This window comes from Aotus nancymaae, unplaced genomic scaffold (assembly GCF_030222135.1).
Source record: "Aotus nancymaae isolate 86718 unplaced genomic scaffold, 86718_ANA_hifiasm-v0.15.2.pri h1tg000077l, whole genome shotgun sequence".
NCBI classification, from domain to species: Eukaryota; Metazoa; Chordata; class Mammalia; order Primates; family Aotidae; genus Aotus; species Aotus nancymaae.
In genome coordinates, this window is record NW_026988492.1 from 16,715,263 (window position 1) to 16,739,593 (window position 24,331).

Here is a 24,331-nt window from a genome sequence, read left to right on the forward strand (position 1 = left end):
AACTCATGAACCATCTCTCAAATATGTCCAATACAGCCAACTTCTCCTCAATTATTAAAGCAAAACTGTTACTTCGAGCACCAGTTGAAGAAGCTGGCTTGCATACAAGACCATGTTAGATAAAATACACGTACTCTGAGCAAGGATGGCCCTCAGCACAGTGAGATATTGACGCTATGAGAAAAGTGGGAATTGTAATTGTGAGACAGCACATATAAGCTCACTAAATGGATTGGCAGGCACAAGTTTTTAGGGAAAAAATCTGAGGCAGCTGGAAAAAAGTACAGTTAAATTCAGTAGGTTAAACATGTATATGATACAGCTCAATTCTACAGACAGAGGATCAAAGAAAACTAAAAGCAATTTTGTATTCCTGCAATTCTCTTTTCTAAGAACAAGGAAATTTCAAATTTATTTGAATGATCCACAGTAAGTTTCTAACAATGTCACTATATTATTTATAAATGTCTATTTATATGTATATTGTTGTATAGTTATGAGAGATCTACAGCTTAATATTAGGCTTCAGTCACCAGTTAGTAAGATTACCTGAAAAGGTATTTCCATTATAGATAAGGAGGAAGCCAAGAATATTTAATGCTACTGTTGGAAAAAGGAGTCAAGATTTGTGACATCCTGTGCTATATAAAACTTCTGAAAAGTCTCTCACTTCAAATATCTCTATATCTCAGTTCAAAAGTACTTTTTAATATCATAAAAACCATATGCTGAGCAGTGACAGGAAAGTTTTATACTCTTAAGGGAATTAGTTACTGTCACTGAAAAGATAGTAAATTTAAATTCTAACTCCTGCATATATATTACTAAATTAATCAGTAATTTTTAGACCAATCACCTTTTCAAAATGAGGATATCACCTCTTGATTATCCCTCTCCCAGGGCCTAACAAAATCATAGGGTATTTGCCTAAAAGTACTGCAAATATAAAAGAAAAATGACAAAAACAGAAATTAGCAACAGCAACAATAATAAAAAACATAGTTAACAAACATGTTTGCATGGTTAACCTCTAATCACCTATGAAGTAGGGCTGAAAAAGTACAAGGACCCTAGCAATATGGTTCCAAGTAGAGACACTTCGTGGTATTCAGGACAGAAAAACTCTTCATAGTGGAAGACTATCTGGCATGTTGCATCCCCGATCCCTGCTAGTTACTACTGATCAACATGAGTAGAAACCACCTCCTGTCATGGGACACCTGAAATCATTCCTAATGGAGCAATACCACCCAAGTTGAAAACCACTGCTAAACAAAAGCAGCATTGTGATACAGTAGAAAAAGGATTTAAAGCTTCGACAGACCTCATCTGTAAAAGGGGAGATGTCTAATACCTCATCAGAATGTTAATACCAAACTCCTAGACTCATGCCAGGGATTTAGAGACTCTAAACAATGTTAGTTCTTGAAAGCACAAAAATGTCTCATTCTTTCTCATTACTTTTACAACTGTAGCTTTCAAAGTTATTTTAGAGTGATTTGAACTTTACATCTTCATCTACAATGCTATGAAAAAAGCTTTACTATGGCTTACCATTCAAAGACATATGTATGTCTATGCTGGAGGAAGGGGGAGTACGTGCATGCATAGCTTTGATAGGTCTTAGTATACCAGGACCTAGCAGACATGCAGGAGCTAAAAGACATGGGAACTCAAATCTTGGCTGAATGAACTAAATATTTTTAGAAATTAATAGATAATAAAATGTTCCTTGAATATTGAATAGATCCTTATTTAGATGCCTTTCATAAGTGTCAAGGCATTTCAGAGACTGTAAGAAAATTCTAATTTAAAAATACAGAAGTCAGAACAGAAATAATGCAATCCTTATATATCAACATATTCAAAATGCAAATTTGATTTGTAACACACACAGCATAAAACATAATCCACACAACACACAAAAAGGGGCAAATTATAGAGTACAAATATAAAATTCTTCCCTTAATGTTAAGCTTACTAAGTAGGCATTTCTTATGAGATAACGGAACATGAATACAGATAAATATACACAGTGATGTTGACTATTTAACCAACACGTTCATGTAAGTCCCAAAGGACTTCATAGAAAAGGAGGTAAACTAAACTACATACCAAACAATGAGGATTAAATTCAGTACCATAGTATTTTGAGTTTCCCAGACAATGTAACACTAAGGTATATTTCAGTCAAACAAATCACAATGTAACATAATGTATGGGGGAGACAGGAATCATCAAAATCTTTAATGTAAGATTGGTATGGCTTGATTCATAATTTTAACCTTCAAATATAACTGCTCATACAAGCACTTAAGCACACAGCACAGTGAAGGTAGGAAAAAACATAAAATGAGAGTTAAAGAAATCTGACTTCTAATTTTGCCTCCGTTCACTCTTTTCAGACAAGTCACATTAAAATCTTACGTCTTTAGTTTTCTCAACTGCAAAACAAGCTCTACAGTCATTAGAACTCTACAGTTCTCATTCTATAAAATATATGGTGTTTTTAAGACTCAGTAAAATAAAAACATTAAAACCGCTGTCTAGGCAAGTAAAGACAGAAAAATCAGCTCCCACTGGATCCCGTTCCTCTGTTGTTATCCTGATTCTGTCCTGAATCATCATCTCAATTTCCCCCTCACAGTGCATCATTCTCTTCCAGATACACAGATGCTCTAATCTCGTCCATCCTTTAAGAAAGGAAGTTTCCAAACAACTAGTGAAAGAAAAATTCCACTGAAATAACAGCAAAAAGGACAAAATACCTCATAAGAAACATTACAAAAAATGTACAAGACTTTTAAGAGGAAAACTTAAAAAACACTACTGAAGGTTATAAACAAAAAGATATGCTATGTTCTTGGATAGGAAGATTTAATATCATAAAGACATTAATTTGTTAATTTAAAACTAAGCCAATTTAAAAAGAAGGTTTTATTTTTAGAACAGTCAACTCTATCTGAAAGTTTATCTAGGGAGAGTAGGAAGGGGCAAGAGTATCTAAAAAAACTTCAGAAAAAATTAAAAATGAAGACCATGTTCTGCCAAATGTTAAAACATATTAATAATTAAAACCATGTGAAAGCAGAATGTGTAAACACATACCAATGGATCAAAAGGGAAAACAGATTCAAATACATATGCAAATACAATATGTAAAAGAAGTATTTCAAATCAGAAGGAAAAAAAGATGGACTATTCAGAAATTGGTGTTGGGATATTTGGTAGCCAAATAGAAAAAAATACAGTTAGAACCATACTCCATACTGCCTAACAGGATAAATTCCAAATAGATCAAAGACTTGAATATAAAAAATAAGATCATACAGAGACTGTGGGGACAGTCTGGTGGCTTCTAACAAAGATAAACAGTCTTACCATATGGTCCAGCAATCATGTCCTCACATATTTACCCAACTGAACTGAAAACTACGTCAACACAAAAGCCTGCAAGTTAATGTTTATAGCAGCTTTATTAAATATCACCAAAAACTGGGAGCAATCAAGATGTCCTTCAATAGGTTAATAAACAAACAGTAGAACATCCATATAATGGAAGATTATTCGGCAATAGGAAGCAATGAGCTACTGAGCTACAAAAACGCACAGAGGAACCTTAAATGCACATTGACAAGTTAAAGATGCCAGTCTGAAAAGGCTATAAGGTCTATGATTTTAATTAGACAACATTTGGAAAAGATAAAGTTGTAAACAGTAAAATGATCAGTAGTTGTTTCAAGTTCAGAGAGAGAAAGGGAAGGAATGAACAGATGGAGCATAGGTCATTTTAAAGTGATAAAACTATTCTGGATGGTACTGTAATGAGAGATACATGAATTACACAATGGTAGACATACCTCATTATATACACTGTCAAAACCCATTAACCTATACAAAACACAGTGTACCCTAATGTAAACTGTGGACTTTAGTTAATAGTAATGTATCAATATTAGTTCATATCTTGTAACAAATATATGCACTAATGAAAAATGTGAATAATTGGAGAAATAGTACCAGGGCTGGACCTCTGTACTATCTGTTCAATATGCATTATGCTTAGCAATGTACACTCGTTCCCCGTGCCTCTTCCAAATCATTCTCCCTCTTTCCTAAAACTGCCCAGCTCTGATCATGTCAGTCTCCTCATGTTGCAGTTCATTCAAAAATCTCAAATGCCCCTTCTGTCAATTATTTTAGCTACTGGCTCATTGTCTCTCTCCAACATCACTCCTCTCCTAATTCTCGGAGATTTTAATAACAGTGTACGCGATGCTTCCAACACCTTGGCTTTTCAACTTCTATAACATCTTATTAACTCTGATGGACCTTGGGAGTCATTAGACCCTGTCACTACCAATCATTGAAAACCCTCTATCATCTTAATTTAAAGCATCCTACATGCCGTCATCTTCTATTTTTCTAACTCACTCTGATAACCAACTCTGTGCTCATTCAGGGCAACTGGCTTCTGCTCCAGCTACTCTGTAACTTTCAAGTTCTCAGAAGGCATCAACTTTTCTCTACCTTGCAGCATTCAGCATTCACCTACATGCTATTGCCTCTTTCAGGGATACGTTGCTTTGAACTCTGTCTCTTCTCAACAATAAAATTATAGCATAAATGTAACCCCTTCACACCAATCTACCCTTTTATTTTCCATTACAGCACACTAGTTACTAGCTTCTTAGCTATTGACCATCATCTGTTTATCTGTTTATTTCATATCTTCCACCATTAGAATATCAGCACTGTTGATGACAAAGGCTATGCCTGCTTTATTCACCACTGTGTAGCCAAAGCATGATACTCAGTATTCAGTAAGTGTTTGACAAATAAAAGAAAAAACAACTAATGCAAAGGGAATGAAACAAATTAAAGAAATTCTGGCATGTTACAAAACTGAACAAAACATGGAAATCAAGATCATGTTTTAAAAAACAATTCTTTAATTCTGCTGGAACACTTGCCCTATTTTAAGTTATATAAAAGAATCCTAAATATGGTTAGATTCCTCACTTGTAAGCTGGGAAAATCTACAGTACCTAGAACTGCTGTGATGATCAAACAAAATGTTCATAGGGCACTTTAACAGGGCCTGGCAAGCAATTAATAGTCAATAAGTGACTATTATTCTTATTTATTTATTATGTATTTATTTATTTATTTTGAGACAGAGTCTTACTCTGTCACCAGGCTGGAGTGCAGTGGGACGATCTCAGCTCACTACAAACTCCGCCTTCCGGGTTCAAGCAATTCTCCTGCCTCAGCCTCCCAAGTAGCTGGGACTACAGGCACGTGCCACCACACCCAGCTAATTTTTGTATATTTAGTAGAGATGGGGTTTCACCACGTTGGCCAGGATAGTCTCAGTCTCTTGACCTCGTGATTCACCTGCCTCAGCCTCCCAAAGTGCTGGGATTACAAGCGTGAGCCCCTGCACCTGGCCATGACTATTATTCTTAAAAGAGCATTTAAAAGACTTTGAAGAATAAAGTCCTGTAAAATGAGAATATGATTATAGGGGAAAAAAAAAAAAAAGACTTGAAAGAGGTCTCTTTTTCCACCTGATGCTGCCTGAACCCAGGAGGTGGAGGTTGCGGTGAGCCGAGATCGCGCCATTGCACTTCAGCCTGGGTAACAAGAGCAAAACTCCGTCTCAAAAAAAAAAAAAAAAAAAAAAAAATCAGGAAATAGTCTTTCAACTTCCTACTAAAGGTTGGAAATAGTCACAGTCCAGTCCAGGACAAAACAATACAAAGCTAAGGAAAAACATTTTTAACAAACTCCTTCCCAAAGGCTTACATTTATATTTTTCACAAAATATCAGTAATGACTATCGTATTATCTAAGTCTGTTGGAATAAACCAAAAATTTAGTAGCAAAATATACTCACTAGTCAGGTAAAGAAAAAATTACATATTTTCCACCTTCAGTCAACTATATTTTTGGTTAAAGCTAAGCAAAGACAGCTAACATAGAAAATAACAGCAAAAATTAACCTAGAAGTCAATTACAGAACTTTAACTTATTATTGTGGATAATCAGTATCTACCTTCACATCTATGTTTACATATGATAATATAAACAAATCAGTCAACACTAACACAGAAAAATTATTTATTTGAAGACATGTTAAAGAAAACTACTATTATCATTGTGAAAGTTCTCTTGATTTCTAAACAAATGAAGGCTGTTCAGCCCATCATATGACCTAATTGGCTGGGCATTCTTCACTAGTTACTCATACACTGGAAACTGCATACTAAAAATCATGTGAATATCTTGAGGCGTCAGAAAAAAAATTTCAGAATGTTTGTTAAAGTTTTAGGTTCAGCATAATCAAGTATTTCAAGCTAAAAAAAACTATAACCTAAATGAAGTAAACAGGGATTACATCTAGTAGGTTTTCTGAAATTGAGATAATTACTAAAAATTATTAATTTTTATTCAATAATTATGTATATGTAGTAGATATTCTACATACCACTAACCAAAATTGATGTTAAACTAGAAAATAATTTCTAAATTTATCCAATGCTTATAGACTTAAAAAAATACACTTCTAAGATTGGCAGGACACATTAAAAAATTAAGTAATAAATGCAAAAGAGTATATACAATATGCCTACTACATGTAACTGGGGGAAAATGTATTCCCATTTGTGTAAAAGAATAATGGAAAGATACAAAATAAACAGAAGTGGTAACCTATAGAAGATGAGAGTAGCGAAACAGGGATAGGAATTAGACCTGTCAATGTTCATCGTTTTAAACTGTTTTAACTTTTGAGCCATGTGAATATATGCTTATTTTTAAAAGAATACTTTATATAAGCATGTATCATTTCTTTAAATCGACAAACATAAATACATATACATATGTATATGTGTAAAGAACAGAAAATGGGTTTGTCTGGGTTTTTTTTCTTTTTAAGAGAAGGAATTAAAAATTTTTCACAACATCATTGAGAGCCACGTTTCTGGGTCACAATTCTGACTAAATGAAACTTCACATTAATAGCTCTTTCCTCCCCCTTTAAAACCTAAGAGTATTTTTCAAACTACCATAATTCTAAGGCAGATTACTTAAAATAATTCTACCATATATTACTAGTTACAAATCATTTTGATTTAAAAAATACAAAATTACTGAAAGTGAAATGCTCCTCCTAAAGTTCTTCCACCATCTCTGAATCTGTCCTCTTAAAAAATCACTGCACTTTATAAAATTTCATTCAGGCTAACACCAAATGGCAATAATAATTTTTTGTCTAAATCTACATTGTTGCCCAAATGACAAATCACTTCTGAACTGCATTCCAATCATTTTTGTCTAAATCCACATTGTTGCCCAAATGACAAATCACTTCTGAACTGCATTCCAATCTACAACATCCCTCTACTTCAAAAGACTCTATCTGAATTTGTCTCTGGGAAACTCATGTTCCCTTTACCCTCTCACCCCACATACATGTTTTAGTCTTCTCTGAAGCACATCAGGTATTTGGAATACCTCAGTGGCAGTCTACAATACTGTTCAACATTCTTATGCTGTCGTCAGCAACCCATATCCAATCACAGCTTCCTACTAAACATAAACCGGATTTCTATAAGTTGTCCATATATACTAATTATAAAATGATTTAAAATATGACAGACAAATTACAAATGGTTAAGAGGAGCTAGAGGGAAGGGGTATGAGTTGTTTAGTGGTCACAGGGCTTCAGTGTGGGATGATGGGTAAGTTCTGGAGACACTGGGCATGCCTCCCAACAATGTGAGTGTACTTAATGCTACCAAACTGAACACTTTAACACAGTTCATTTTATTTTATATATATTTTATCACAAAAATAAAAACAAATGACATATTAGGAATGCCACCATAAGTATTCCACAGTTTAGTGCTCACCTGAAAGAAACCTAACAATTTGCTATTACTAAGTTGATCTGTGAATATATAACCCAATTCTGTAAATGCTTATGCATTAGGTATGTAGGCACAGTGCCTAGGACTCACAATAATTTTAGAAGTATACAAAAATGTTTTAGTCTTTTTTAAAAGAAGAAGAAAAAAATGAACTTTTGCTTCAAAGAAAATGTTTTAATATATAATTCTAATATATTTTTCCTTAAAACAATGTAGTCATAAGATATTTTTAATTTTTTTAACAGAAAGAGGGGTCCAAGAAGGCAAAAGTGCCTAGGGCTCATGATAGTCCTATATGATCCATATGTTTACCATTTCCTAATATGAGATTATCAAGGGAGAACAAGAAAGTAAAAACACAACTGGACATGTGTGTAAAACAGTATTCTTGAAAGAAACTGCATATATGACCAATTACGGAAGACCTGACATTTTTTTAAAAACCTCAATAATATTAGAATGGTATCTCAATTATTATTTAATCCTTTTCAAACAACTCTTTATTAACAAGAGGTATAACAAGCTATATCTCATTTATTCATACAATAAATGCTTGAAGATTAACTTAATGGGGATTTAAAAGAATCAGAGAGCAATAACTACTAAGGGAGTCAAAACTAAGTGAATAAGTGGGAAGACAAAGAAAAAGGAGAGAGGAAGAAGAAAAGGAAAAAAACACTGACTAAAGGAACAAACAGAGCCACCTTCATCATCGAATTTACTGAAGTTGAAAATACTTCCTAAGTAAATTCATAGACTTAGTATAATGTCAATTAAAATCCCCAATTGTCAATTCAAATATTAAGGAATATATTGAGAGAAAGTATATAGTTTAAAAATAAATTGGAAACACTAAAAAAAAAAAAAAAAAAAAAAAGAGCATGTATCTCAACCTACTGATACTGGATAAAAAAAAAAAGGAGCCAAATGAAAAATATTTTTTAAAGCTATAAATTAGTAAATTTCAACTACAAAAGGAAATAAAATAGGGAAAAGAATAATAAACATTTCTGGTATAATAATATTAACATAAAAAAACAAACTGATCTCTACAGCTTTGTTATACGTGATACAGAATTTCAGATGCATTATAAATTGATTTTTTAACTGGAAAAACATGGAGTATTTCTAGTTGTAAAAGGGGGTTTGCCTTTTGACAAACAACCTTAAGCAACTAGCCCAATTATTATAGAAAGTATCTACAAAATGAAAAATGCCAAAATAAAGATAAAAAGGAAACTAACAGAGTGAAGAGAAAGAGGATGGGCTTTGCAACTGTAATGCTAAATAAAACTTTTATCTCCAAAATACACATGAAGTGGTCTAGGTTGGCACTCAGTCTTCAACAGAAACTGTCACAAAATATGACTTCAATCAGAAAAGGGCCGAGTTGAACTCATTCAGCCATGTGCCAGGTACTGTTATAAACACTTGATAAAACTAATCTCATAGTCACAACAACTGCCCTATGAAGATGATACTATTATTATTCTTAGGTGGAAAACTGGAAAAGTTAAGGCCCAGAAAGATAAGATACTTACCCAGTATGACACAGCTAAATGGCTTGAACCAAGATTTGAACCCAGGCAACCTCCCTCCAGAGTACATGATCTCCACCACTAAGCTATTTGCTTCTTTCCCATGCACAACAAAAGCAAATCTACTAGATTTACTATATCTAAGAAACTTAAGTTCATTAGATATAAGTTACTAAAATGCAGGAAAAAATGCAAATAAGAATAGTTTTGACAGAGTGCTTTAAGGATGCAGAGGATCATATCATTGTCAGTAAAGGGGATAAGGAAAGGCTTTATGGAAGAAGTGTTATCTACATTGGTCTTAGAGGATATGAGACACAGAGATGGGAAATGAAAGAGGAAAACATTACATCCTCAAGAAACAGAAGGATCAAAAGCATCAAACTCAGGTAGAAAAGCACTGGAACTCAAATAGTTGAGTTGAAATGAATGTTATACAGGAGGGAAAAAAATGAAAATGAATGATTCAGAAGACTAAGGAGTTTAAACTGAACTCAGTATAGAAGATAAGGGAGTAACACGAACACAGCTGTTATATGCCAACTGGATATAAGCATTAGAAAAGAGATGGAAATGAAAAGAAATGCCAGTGGGTTAATTTCCTAGCCTAGGCAAGGTAAGGAATGTCCAAAGAAGGGCAAATAAAAATGGAGAAAAGGGAACATGATATGTAACACATAGTAGTTGAAAATTTTCAATTAAATTAGTGAACCAGGTCACAATATGCTAAAATGTAAACACAACAAAGGGGATGGATGGGACCACATTTGGGAGGAATCTTTGGGAACCTCATGGGAGAGGACATTATGGGCCAAAAAAAGCTAGAGTGGATGGTAGACAGCCCCTGAAGAAAACTGCCTCTGCACCATTTTGGCCATGCTCAAAAACTTGATTAAGCAGACTTTAAAATGTCAACATTTTGAGAGAGATTATGAAGGTAGATGGACAGAATTAAATAATAAATGGGGAGGTGACAAGTTTTAAGTGCAATGAAAGAATCATCTTGTCATTAATAGAAATGGAAAAACCGAGGGAAAGTAGGTTTAAAGCAAAAAGAGACAGGAGTTCTGGTTTCTCATGGCGAGATGAAGGCTTATACAGAACAACATTCAGAAATAATGCACTGTCCACCAGACTAGTGCTTGAGAAAGAAGAGCTGAAAATACAGATGCCATCCACATAAAGACAGCTGGAAGTTGTGTGACCAAAAGAAAAAAATCCTAGAAAAAAATGAATCAGGGAAAGTTTTAGGAACATCTTTATTTAGGGGTGAAGGAAGAAGAGGCAAAGAAGACACTGGCAAAGGCTCAATATTACCACTGTAAAAGTCAAGTATAATGCAGCAGTGCTTCCTAATCTTTTCCACATGAAAGTGCACAAATAAAACAATACCATTTGTGTGACATAAAGCAGTAATCAAACTGCTAATGCTAAATGCTGTTAGCCTGGGAACTGAAGCAATCACTCATATCCACACCAAGTAATCCAATTATTGTACTGTTTGGAAAGCTCTGTAATATATGCCAAAAAGTTTAAGATTCTATTCCTTTAATCTTTCAATAGAAAGAAAAAAATTCTTTCAATTCCACCTAAGTGATTAGTTAGGTAGAATGTTGCAAATCTGACAAAGGAGAAAAGAACTCAGAAATAACCATGAATCTTGGTAACTGAGAAATCACTAATGACTCTAAAATCAGTGGAAAAAAACAGATTCCAGAAGAAAATATGAAGGAGAGTGATTACAGTATCAACTTTTTACCAGTCATGTTTGTTACCCTAACTGGTTAAAAGGTATATAACCTAAATGAGATGATTCTTCAATTTTTTTTAATAAAAATATTCTCTTTGTAAACCAAATTTAATGGCAATATATTTTACCTCCTGATCCTTCTTTTTTAAGAGACGGGGTCTCACTATGTTGCCCAGACTGGAGTACGCTGGCTGTTCATGGGTGTAATCATCACATGCTGCAGCCTCCAACTCCTGGGCTCGAGCAATCCTCCCAACTCATCCTACCAAGGAGCTGGGACTACAGGTGCAAGCCACTGCACCTGGCCCTTTGTGTTTTTCAAAAAGGAAGAATAAAAATCCTTTGAAACGCTGAATACTTACCCAGTGCGAGACTGACCAACTTTATCACAGATATCCAAAATGAGGCCCCAGTCCTCAGCAGTATTCATCTCGCTGGTTGCTTTCTCTGTAGATTATAAAGGGGGTTGCAGAAACATTATTTTAAAAATATTTAAAAGATATAATCACCTTTAAATCACAAAACTATAGCATCATCAAGTCTTAACAACAAATCAGAACAGTTGCCAGCATTCTAGTTATTTTCATGTCTATCTTTAAAAGGAGAGACGTACCCTCATTATCTCTTGCAATTATTTTCCCTATTCACAATTCATTGCTTCTTAGTATAAAATATAAGGCATTGATTTTTCTTTTATAAAAAAGTTATATATAGGTCTACCACCGTCTGCAAAAAGAAAGACTAAAATAAGAAATATTATTTTCATTATCAAAAGATTATTTACTTGCTAGTAAATCTTTATAAAAATGTTTCAGGTAATTAAGTTAATCATTTAGCTAGTTTTGTTGATGTGTTTTTTTGATAATATGGAGAGGGGACTAAAGGAAAGAAAACCAAGTTTTGACTGAATGTATCTCCTTAAATAAAAACGTATTCATTTAAGTGTTCAGAGAAAATAACTGCCTGTTATTTATCTTGTACCCTAAGAAATTATTCTTCAAAAGTGAAGAATAAAGACTTTCTCAAACAAAAATTGAGGGAACCTACTGCAATACGCCTGCCTTGCAAGAAATGTTAAAAGAAATTCTTCACAAAGAAGAAAAATGATGTAAGTCAGAAACTTGGATCTACATAAAGAAAAAAACAGCATTAAAGGCCAGGCACAGTGGCTCATGTCTGTAATCCCAGCATTTTGGGAGGACGAGGTAGGAGGATCACTTGAAGATGGAAGCTGGAGACCAGTATGGGCAAAAGAGCAAGATGTCACCTTTAAAAAAAAATAATTAGCTGGGCCTGGCGGCATTTACCTGTATTCCCAGCTACTGAGGAGGCTGAAGTGAGGGGATCTCTCACTCTAGCCCAAGAGATTGAGGCTGAAGTGACCTATGATCGTGCCACTGCAGTCCAGCTTAGGTGACAGAGCAAGAGAAAGAGAAGGGAAGAAAAGAGAAGAGAAGGGGAAGGGGAAGGGGAAGGGGAAGGGAATAGAGATAGAATACCTGAAGGCAAAAATAACTTTTATTTTCCTTCTTAATCTAACAGAAAATTGTTTATTCAAAATAACAGCAACAATGTATTCATTACCTATGATTTTATATATATTCTGATATTCTTATGTATGCTTTCATGTAAGTAGAATGAATGACAGCAATGGGGATGCAAGGGATGGGAGGAATTAAAAATATTCTAATTTACTATAAGACATTTGCACTAGCCATGAAGTGGTACAATGTTACCTCAAAGCAGACTTGGGATTAGTTGTGAATGTATATTGAAAACTCCTGGGCAATTACTAAAATAAAAAAGTTTTTTAAAAAGTATAACAGATACACTAAGAAAGGAGATAAAATGGATTTATGTAAACTGCTTAATGAAAATCACAAAAGCCAAAAAAAGAGTAAAACAGAAAATGGGAACAAAGAACAAGGGCAATGAATAGAAAATAGTAACAAATATGGTAGATATTAACACAAGTATTTAATAGTCACTTTACATGTCCATGGTCTACATACTATTGTCAGAGTGAATCAAAAAACAACACCCAGCTATATGCTGTCTATAAGAAACCCACTTTAGACATGAAAACACCTAGAGATTAAAAGTAAAAAGATGAGGCCAGGCACAGTGGCTTATGTCTGTAATCCCAGCACTTTGGGAGGCTGTTGTGGGCAGATCACTTGAGCCCAGGAGTTAGAAACCAGCCTGGGCAACATGACAAAACCCTGTCTCTACAAAAAAAATAAATAAATAAATAAATACAATTAGCTGAGCACACTCAGGAGGCTGAGATGGGAAGATCCCTTGAACCTGGGAGGTGGAGGTTGCAGTGAGCCAAGACTGCACCACTGCACTCCAGCCTGGGTGACAGAGACCCTGACTGAAACAAACAAACAAAAAAGGAAAAAAATGGAGAAAGATATATCATGCTAAAATTTGTAAAATGAAAAAGCTATATTATTTTCAGACAGATTAGATTTCAGAGCAATTAAAGTTATCAGAGATAAAGAAGAGCATTACATAGTAAGGGGTCAATTCTCCAGAAAAACATAATAATCTTTAATGAGCATGTGCCTAACAAAAGAATGCCAAAATACAGGAGGCAAAAATTTATAAAACTGCAAGGAGAAACAGAAAAGCCATTATTATACATGGACACTTCAACACGCCACCATCAGAAATGGACAGGTCAGGTAAGCAGAAAATCAGTAAGGACATAGTTGAACGCGACACCACCATCAACCAAATGTATATAATTGACAATTGACATCTATAGACTACTTCATCCAAAAACAACAGAATACACATTCTTCTCAAGCTCACATGCAGCGTTCACCAAGACAGACCACCTTCTGGGCCATAAAACAAACCAAGGCAAATCTTAAAAAATAGAAATCACAAAATGATTACAATGGAATAAACTAGTAATCAGTAACAGAAAGACAGCTGGAAAATCCCAGAATATACTGAGATTAACACATTCTCTGCCAAGTACACTCTCTTCCAAGTGTACTCACTTTCCTTTCTTTCCTGCTGTAAAGCTTTTTTAATAAACTTCCATGTCTGCTCTGAAACTTGCCTCAATCTCTTTCTGTCTTATGCCCCTCAACTGAATTCTTTCTTCTGAGGAGGCAAGAATTGAGGTTGCTGCAGACCCATACAGACTTGCTGCCAGTAACTGGGATACCTTCCACCAGTAACAAAAGTACCAGCAAACTGAATACAACAATGTATAAAAATAATTATATATGCCATGACCAAGTAAGATTCATCCCAGGTATGCAAGGCTGATTCAACATTTGAACCATTACCCTCCAAGAAATTAGAAGACTCTTTTCTGGGGGACTCCATGACAGCCTAAGAGGAGAGACGTAATATTGGGGAGGAGAAGGGAGGAGGCAGAATTCCATAGTCAATGACCCATCAGACCAACCCAGTGAAGTTAAGTCAATGAGACCTAACGACATGATCAGAACTGCCAATGTGCTTGTGATTTCTCCAGTATTAATCATGGGCAAACAAGCAAGTTATTTGAAAACTATCTTCTAATATGAAAATTTTAAAAAAAAGAAAAGAAAGAAAAGAAAAAAGCAACTTAAGAGAAAAAGAACATACGTAGGAGGAAAAAATACTTTTTAAAAATCATTATATTCCAAAATAACCCCTATACAGAAGCAGAGGGTAACCTGTCTTGACTGGAGCACTGCAATTCAAAGAGCAGGTGCTGAAAGATAACATCACCAAGAGCCTCTACAGCAGTCTCCATTTTTTTAACCAGAGATGGGTGGAGAGAAGGGTAGAAATGACTCATACCAAGATTCTTATCTGTAATGGTTAGTCTTGACCATGTGATAATGAAATTCTTGCTCCCATACTATCCTCCATGCCCTGCTGCCTAGATCAACAGAGTACACTTATTTCCTCATTTTGACCTACTCCTAAGAGCAGGAGGTAGGTCATGTGAGTTTAAAAGCAGAAAATAGAAAGCAGCCAACTGACCAAAAAGATGTATTAATACCTGCTCTATGTCACAGCATCACCTGCTAGTGAGTGACTACCACTGGAGAACTAAAATAAGCATCTAGTAATAACAAAATGGGTATTGGTTAGGTACGGTACCTAGCTACCCTACAATCTTCTAACCTAGAAGATGGCAAAAGCAGTTTATTCACACAAATTAATTCCTTGCATAAGAATAAATACAAAGATCCAAACAGTTCATGATCTCAATAAAGCGATTTATTTGCAGGCAATTATAAAATATGAACACATATTCAGCAAAATTGAATAAGCTTCCAGTCCATCCCATACCCTACCAGAAGTAGCTTACAATCTATAAAAGGAAATGAAACCAGCAGATAAACTTAAATATAAGCTAGAACAAGTTTCAAATAATGCAGAAAAAATTGAAAGAAAGGTAAAGAGCCTGGAAAGAAAATAGAGAATAATCAGGTAGGGCTTCCTGATATATTTAGAAAATAAGAAGAGAACAGAATAATGAATTCATTTGTTTCTAATTAAGTGAATGAAGTAAAAAGTAAAGTCATGAAAAAAGAAAAGAAGTATAATGAAGAATCTAGGCTGACTGAAATACAAACTACTTTGTGAAAGTTTGGAATAATAAGAGAACAGCAAGAAGACCTAAAATACTAGCTCAGGTGTTTGTACTGATTCAAGAAACATCATAATGCCAGGAGTTTTAAACAAGGAAATAAAATAATAACAACTGGACTTTTTTGAAAAACATTAATATATCAGCAATATGTAAAAGTGGCCTGGAAAAGAGGAGAACTAGCTCAAATTTACCTATCATTGTTCAAGCTTTTGTAATATATTGTAAGTCCCTTAAAAATAATAACAAGTTTTACTTTGGGGAATTATTTCATTAACCATACTCTTAGTCTTAAGTGCTCAAAAAATGCTAAGACTACTCCTGTATCTGTGACATGAATCCACAAAATGCCATAGTAACACATTGACCTTAAATAATACTTGGTTTAATGGTTTTCAAACTTAACTTTCAAATGCAGAAACCCTTTACAATGCAGTAACTACCCAGAGTGCTAGTGTACTTCTGATGCTAACTACCCAGTCAGCACAAACTTCACAGGTTGAAGGCACAGCTCTCCATAAGACTCCCTTCACTTCAAACCTCAGGCACAAGTGCTAGGGTCCCCAGGCACTTCTGACCAACTGGATACAAACTGAGAGTTCCCACTATCCTTCACAATTAATTCACTATAGCAACTCACATAATTCAGAAAGCACTGTACTTACAATTAGAGTTTTATCATAAAGGACATAAATCAGGACCAGTCAATAGAGATATATAGTTGTCTCTTGGTACACATAGGGGATTGGTTCCAGGACCTTCCACAAATACCAAAATGTATGGACCAAATATCAAATTTGTAAGGATGCTCAAGTCCGTAATATAAAATGGCACTGTATTTGCATATAGCCTGTGTACATCCTCCCATATACTTTAAATTCTGTAGATTACTTATGATATCTAATTCAATGTAAATGTTATGTAAGTAATTGTACTGTATAGGGACTAATGACAAGAAAAATGTCTGTATGTATTCAGTACAGACATATGGTATTTTTTCCTCTGAAGGGTTTGATCCACTGTTGTTTGAATCCATGAATGCAGGCCCCTAGATACAAACAACCACCTGTATAGAGCTAGATCTGGGAGGGTCCCAAACACAAAGCTTCTGTGCTAGGAAGCTTCATCACCCTCCGAGCACATCAATGTGCATCACCACAACGTGTATCACCTACCAGAATGCTCAACTGAGCTTCAGTTTTTACTGGGGTTTCATTATATAGGTATGATTTATGAAAATAACAGACCACATAGTGGAACCCAATCTCTAGGTCCCTATCCTTCCCAGGAGGTCCTATGACTCAAAGCCCAAATCCTTTAATCACATGTTTAGTCTTTCTGCAGTGGCCAGCCCTCACACTGAGTCATCTTATTAGCATAAGCTATTATCCTAATATTATCCCAGAGGCCTATCATAAATAACAAAGATGCTCCTATTACTCAGAAAACTCCAAGGATTTATAGGCTTTCTCCTAGGAAACAAAGACTAGTCAATTTATTTATCATTCAACACTCTATAAGAGAACTTTATCTTCAAAGAAACCCAATATATACAGTAAACCCAAGTGGAAGTGCTCTGATTGAGGAGTTCCAGAGCCCGCTCCCTAGGTACTCAACCCCTATAATGCCCAAGAATATTGAGTGAGACATTCTAAACAATATCACTTAGTTTAACATTTACTTCATCTCAGAAAAGGAAAGCATGTTATTACTGTGGTCCGTAGTGCATTTTAATAATTAATTCATCATTCTTACTGACTGATAGCCCAGCAGGCTTTTTTTTTAAGTGCATTTTTTACAAGAAAACACTTAAATTCTAAAACCTGCCACCTTATTTAAAAATGTAATAGCTAAGCATATTAAAACTTACTTATTAAAAAGTTAATAGCTTGTGTGATCAAATATAAATCCCCTACTAATTGAGTACTATCTTACAGTTCTTATATTAATGATATACTCAGGAACACATGATACAGTTATCAGCAGATATTATGAACTACCTTCATAACTTTCCTACACATAAATAGGACCAGCATCTGACTCAAATTTGTATGGATGGATCAGAAACACAATCCACTTCAGAAATCTAAAATTGTTAACATCATTTATTGCGGCTGCCTCAGAATCATCAAAATCAGTAGCACAATTCATCTCATTTATAAAAGAACAAGTTGTTTTTTTTTTAATCAGAAGAATATAAACTACCTACAACATGGTTCTGTGAATAGCAAATGAAGTCAAAACTATTTATTTTCTAAGACAAAAACAGAGTTTGTGGGAAAGGGAAAAGTGACAAAAATAACAGACTTGCTTCTAAAGAATTCAAAGCTTCATAATGATCTCATTTTATCCTGACATTATCCTTACACTAATACTCAAAATGAGGAGATTGAGAAGTCTGCCCAGCAGTACCCAGAAAAAAACACACTCAGAGCCTCATTTGAATTTCAATAGTCTTTTCAATAGATTGGAGAACTTTTTTCTGATAAGCAGCTACTTTCGATTTTTCTCAAAATCTCCAAGTGTCAAAGAAAGAGCTGGGGAGGTGAGAAACGCTGACAGGATGACTTCCCGTCACATTCAGGGTGTGGGGAAAGGACTGCCATTCAGTTAGCCTGGAGATGGAACAGTTCATTAAAAATAGCCAATGGAAAAGTCTGAAAGAAATTATCCTCTTTGCAAATCGATTCCTCAAAAATGTTTCATCTAATGTCCCTGATCCTCCTGGAAACTGTATCTGCAAAGAAAAGCAATCTGAAGCTCTGCTAACCAGATAAAGAAGTAGGTATCAAAAGAACAGCATGGAAGCATCTCAGAGAGGAGGGCAAAACAGAAATGATAACCTAAAAGCATGAGAAAGAACAGCCTGGAGTAGAGGTACAATAGAACAGAAGAACCAAAGAATACAAGTTCTTAATCCAGTGGATATCAGACCATTAACATACCTGTATTCTGAATTTTCACATTTCTCTTCTGTTTTGACAGTAACTGACTGCACACCTTAGAATCCAATAGTCCTCATATCTATTTCTAACTTGATTATAAAAAGAGCTAAAATGTGTCCATTGCTCACTATATGCCAGGTGCCATGCTAAGTGCTTTACATGCATCATCTCCTTAAAACAAACCTACTGAGGATTAATGAACAAAAAAGGTATGTCAAGCCAGAGGCTCCACATCTGAAAAGCACAGTGTTATAAAACCAATAAGGAGTGAAATACATCTTTAAGAAAAAAGTGGAAGGTGAGGCGGAAGAGTTACAAAGAAGCCAAAGATAAGAAGCCTTACATACCCTGCTGAAAAGTTCGAAGTACTATAAAAGCTGTAGATTCTCTAGAAATATTTTAAACAGAGGAGCCACGTGCACATTTACATTTTAAAAATATCACCATCAGCCACCTGGAAAATAACTAGGGAAAGACTGGAGGCAGGGAAAAACAGCTGGAGGCTACTGTACTCATCTGAGAGAATGGGGATCAAACCTGGAATCCTTGAGGGCATATTCGGTACCAGGGTATCTAGCACAGGGTAGACAAGATATATTTGTTGTTTAGAATGCAGAAAATTACAACTCCCAAGTTCTAGACTTGTATGACTAAGTAAACTAAGGTACCAACCATCAAAACAGAAGAAAAGCATAACTGAGAAGAAAAGTTTCAAATGGTTTTAAGATGCTGAACTTGAGATATCTGAAGCCTATTCAACTCTGGTAAAGAGTCAGAATGTCATGTGTGTTCACAAGTAATCCTCATAGCATCCCATAACATATAATGGATATTTTTATCCCTACTTACCAATGTAAAAAGTGAACTCGAAGGGGTCCTATACCTATACAACTATATATTCTGTCCATTTACTAATAGTAAATGCTGCAGATGCAATTTAAACCCCAAAACACACCACACTTCAGGAGAATGTGACATTTAACATTTAAGATTAATCTGGGTATGATATGCCGGACGTGGTGGCTCACGCCTGTAATCCCAGCACTTTGGGAGGCTGAGGTGGGTGGATCACGAGGTCAAGAGATCGAGACCATCTTGGTCAACATGGTGAAACTCCGTCTCTACTAAAAATACAAAAATTAGCTGGGCATGGTGGCGTGTGCCTGTAATCCCAGCTACTCAGGAGGCTGAGGCAGGAGAATTGCCTGAACCCAGGAGGCGGAGGTTGCAGTGAGCCGAGATCGCGCCATTGCACCCCAGCCTGGGTAACAAGAGCGAAACTCCGTCTCAAAAAAAAAAAAAAAAAAAAAATCTGGGTATGATATATGAGGCTGGCTGGACTAAGCAAAGCAGACTAAAAACATGTCCAAGTATGTAGGATGTGGACTGGCCAAGAGTAGTCTGACTGGGAACACAAATATTCTATTATAGAACAAAGACATATGATGATTTAGCAGAGGCAGGGAAATGATTCAAAGATGCCTTTTGGGTTTCAGGTCAAGATAGCTACAACACTGAAACACTACCAAATTGGCTGGGCCTGGGTGGTTCACATCTGTAATCCCAGCACTTTGGGAGGCCAAGGCAGGCAGATGACTTGAGACTGGGAGTTTGAGATCAGCCTGGCCAACATGGAAAAAACCCATCTATATTAATCTAAAAAAGATTTAAAAACAAACAAATATATTACCAAATAATAAATGAAGAGCCAGACTGAGAAAGATAACTTCAGTTTTCTGACAGATGAATTTGTTTTGGAGGGAAAAAAGAACACCAAAGAGAAATACAAGACCGATATTCTAGAAAAATATCAATAATTCATTATTTGATAAATAATTATTAAGTGCTTTCTATGTACCAGACACTATCCCTAAAGTATTAGGGAAAAAAATGAAAAGTTCTCGTATTGACGGAGTCTACATTCCACACAAAAGATAATCAATTAATGTCAGGTAACTGAGTACCATAAAGAAAAAAAAAATGGAACAAGGAAACAGAGTCGGGGAGGGGGGTAAACATAATTTTTAAAAATTTTTTTTATTGTTTTAAAGACAGGGTCTCACTCTCTTACCCAGGCTACAGTGCAGTCATAGCTCACTGTAGCCTTGAGCTCCCACGTTCAAGCAATCCTCTGGACTCAGCATCCCGAGTAGCTGGGACTACAGACACGTACCATCACGCCACTAACTTTATTATTGTTTGTAGAGATAGGGTCTCACTATGTTGCCCAGATTGGTCTCCAATTCCTGGCCTCAAGGAATCCTCCTTCCTCAGCCTCCTAAAGTGTAGGGATTATGGGTGTGAGCCACTGCATCCAGCCCAAGATGGAGATTTTTTATAGAAGGTTATTAGGGAAAGCCTCTCTTAGAAAATGACATTTGAACAGAGTCCTGAACGGGTGTGATGAATATCCAAACCTACAAATACCTGGGGGAGGAGTATCCTAGGAAAAGAAAAGAGTACAAGATAGCTACAGAGGCAGGAATGATATTGCAGAGTTCAGACTCAAGAAGCCTAGAATTCAAGAGAGTAAGTTTGGAGATCATAATCACGTCAGACACACTGGAAGGGGCCATATTGCAGGTCCCAATAAAAAAACTTGCATTTCCCTTTAAGTAGGATAGGAAGCCACCAGAGAGCTCTGAGCAGGTAAGTGACATTAACACTTTTAATAGATCACTGGCCTTTGAAAATGAGAACTGATTGTAGAGGCAAGAGTGGTAACAAAGAAGTCTACCAGGAGGCTCTTGCCACAGACTGAGAGAGATAAGGATGACTGAAGTAAGGTAACAATGGTGAGATACAAAGAGGTGATGAGATTCTGGATATATTTTTAAAGTACAGCCAAAATACCTTGCTGATAGAATGAATGTGAAATGTGAAGAAATAAGAAGAATCAATGATATTCCTGGACACTGGAGCTCAGTAACAGGAAATATTAATCATGTTGTCTACTGAGAAGGGCAAGGATGAAGGAATGAGCAGGTCTGGGGAAAGAACAAAGAACTGAGTTTTTGAATGTTAGAGTCTAAGCGGAATCCAAATGGAGACGCTCAGTAAGTAGATGGATATCTAGGTCAAGAGCTCAGGCAAGAGGCTGAGAGTAAGAACATAAATCCAGGAGTCACCAGAATACGGAGGATATCTAAAGCTAAGAAATGAGATGAGGTTCTATTTAAAATCTTAATGAAAAGTACAGAAATTTTTCTAAGTGCTTTACAAATATTAACCCTCTTAAAAACTCTCTGTGGTAAGAACTATTATTACCCTTATATTCCATATTAAAGATAAGGAAACACAGAATATCTAAGCAACTAGCCCCAAATCACACTGCTGGTAAGCAGCAAACCTGGGATTGAATCCAAGCAGTAAGGCCCCAGAGTCTGAATTCTTAACACTAAGCTAAATTGCTTCCTAATACTCTAAGGAAAAAAAAAAAGTGGAAGGAGAAGAGCCTCCGGAACTAAGTCCCAGGGCAGTCAACATTTAGAAGTTGCAAAAAGGAGAAGAAAACACTAAAAAGGAGCTAAGCAGAAAATGAGAAAAAGTTTGGTGTCCTGAGATCCCATGAATAAATACTGTATATAAAAGAGGAATGATTAAGAGATCAACAAAGAAATGGACTAGAAAGTGATCACTGGATTTGGCAAAGTAGAAATCACTAGAGACTTTCAAACAAAAACTTGATGGAATAAGTTATCTATACATTTATTCTAAATTCAACTCTTGAATTATAATGTCCAAAGTGAGATTCATTTATTCCATAAATGTTTATTGAATGTTCTTCAGCATCCCAAACACTGATCTACAGACTAGGGATACAGGAGTGAACAAATCAAACAAAAATCCCTGTCCTCATAGAGCTCACATTCCAGTAACATCCTTCAGTGTTTCTTCAAGGGAAACACCATCACCAGCATTTTGCCTCTTTATAAAAAATGTTATATTATATAAATCAGTCAGTGAATTTCTGATTCAGCTTCAGATTAAAACTGAAGATAATTTTGAAGATGTGCAAATGTATACAAGTGTTAAGTGATAAATAATTGTATCAAATGAGTTATTTAACGTCATAACATACTCATTGGTGGACTTGGTGAAAAAAAATTAAGTGTATTCTACACACTGTATTCTATATGTTATACTATTAAAAAATAATATAGAAGTTTACTAGACTCTGTGCAAGGACTACCACTGGGAGTCTCTGAGGGGTCTTCTTAGATAAACCTTTCGTAATATTTCAATACATGGATTGTGAGACGAGAACTACTGGTCCAATACCAAAACCTGAGTAACTTTAAAAAGTAAGCTCTTCGGCTGGACACAGTGGCTCACGCCTGTAATCCCCGAACTTTGGGAGGCTGAGGCAAATGGATCATCTGAGGTCAGGAGTTCGAGACCAGCCTGGCCAACATGGTAGGCCCGTCTCTATAAAAAATACAAAAATTTGCCGGGCGCGGTGGCTCACGCCTGTAATCCCAGCACTTTGGGAGGCCGAGGTGGGTGGATCACGAGGTCAAGAGATCGAGACCATCCTGGTCAACATGGTGAAACCCCGTCTCTACTAAAAATACAAAAAATTAGCTGGGCATGGTGGCGCGTGCCTGTAATCCCAGCTACGCAGGAGGCTGAGGCAGGAGAATTGCCTGAACCCAGGAGGCGGAGGTTGCGGTGAGCCGAGATCGCGCCATTGCACTTCAGCCTGGGTAACAAGAGCGAAACTCCGTCTCAAAAAAAAAAAAAAAAAAAAAAAAAAAAAAAAATTAGCTGGGCATGGTGGCAGGCACCTGTAATCCCAGCCACTAGGGAGGCTGAGGCAGGAGAATCACTTGAAACCAGGAGGTGGAGGTTGCAGTGGGCCAAGATTGTGTCACTGCACTCCAGCCTGGGAGACGAAGGAAACTCTGTCTCATTTAAAAAAAAAAAAGTAAGCTTTTCTGGAGTAAAACAATCCTGCTATATTGAAGAAGTGTACTCTCAGAGGGCAGACTCAACTGACACATTCTCAACATTTACTAAACACCTCCTATGCAGCATCCACTCACTAAGGAGGAAAATACAGTATATAACTATCTTTAATGCTAAATAATTTGGTAAAAACAAAAATGTTAAAATAAGAGGATTTTGTAAAAGGGTGGAAATTAGTGTGCACTAGTGTAATGGTTCTAAACTGGGAGGTATTTTGTCCCCCCAGGACATTTAGCAATGTCCTGAGACTTTTAAGATCATGAGTGGGTGCTGGCTGCCAGTGGCATCTAGTGGACAAATGCCAGGAATAAGGCTGAAAACCCTACATCGCACAGGACAAACCCCTATGACAAAGATATTTATCTGGCCCAAACTGTCAATAACATTGCTACTGAGAAATCCTTTGCTCAAGTAATCAGGAAATGATTCAGGTATAACAAGTTGGATTCTAAGTTCGCCTTAACACATAAGGATACGTTGAAAGATAAAAGAAAGCGTAAGCAAAAGGCAAAAGCATAAAGGCAAGAAGGTGCCTGTGTTTGAACTGGGTGTACAGGTACTAGAAACGGGTTTGACATTAAGAGATT

General features: G+C 35.9%; 1 protein-coding gene across 3 annotated transcripts in view; it reads right to left on the minus strand.

The window, feature by feature from the left end:
- STAM (signal transducing adaptor molecule) overlaps nt 1-24,331 on the minus strand; it is a 70,304-nt gene that overhangs the window by 43,859 nt on the left and 2,114 nt on the right. For all 3 annotated transcript variants that reach the window (XR_010339488.1, XM_064368393.1, XM_064368394.1), the window contains exon 2: nt 11,585-11,669. Coding sequence is in view for 1 of the 3 variants with exons in the window: in XM_064368393.1 (XP_064224463.1) it covers nt 11,585-11,669 (85 nt within the window). In the remaining 2 variants the exon portion in view is untranslated. The remainder of the gene's footprint in view (nt 1-11,584; nt 11,670-24,331) is intronic.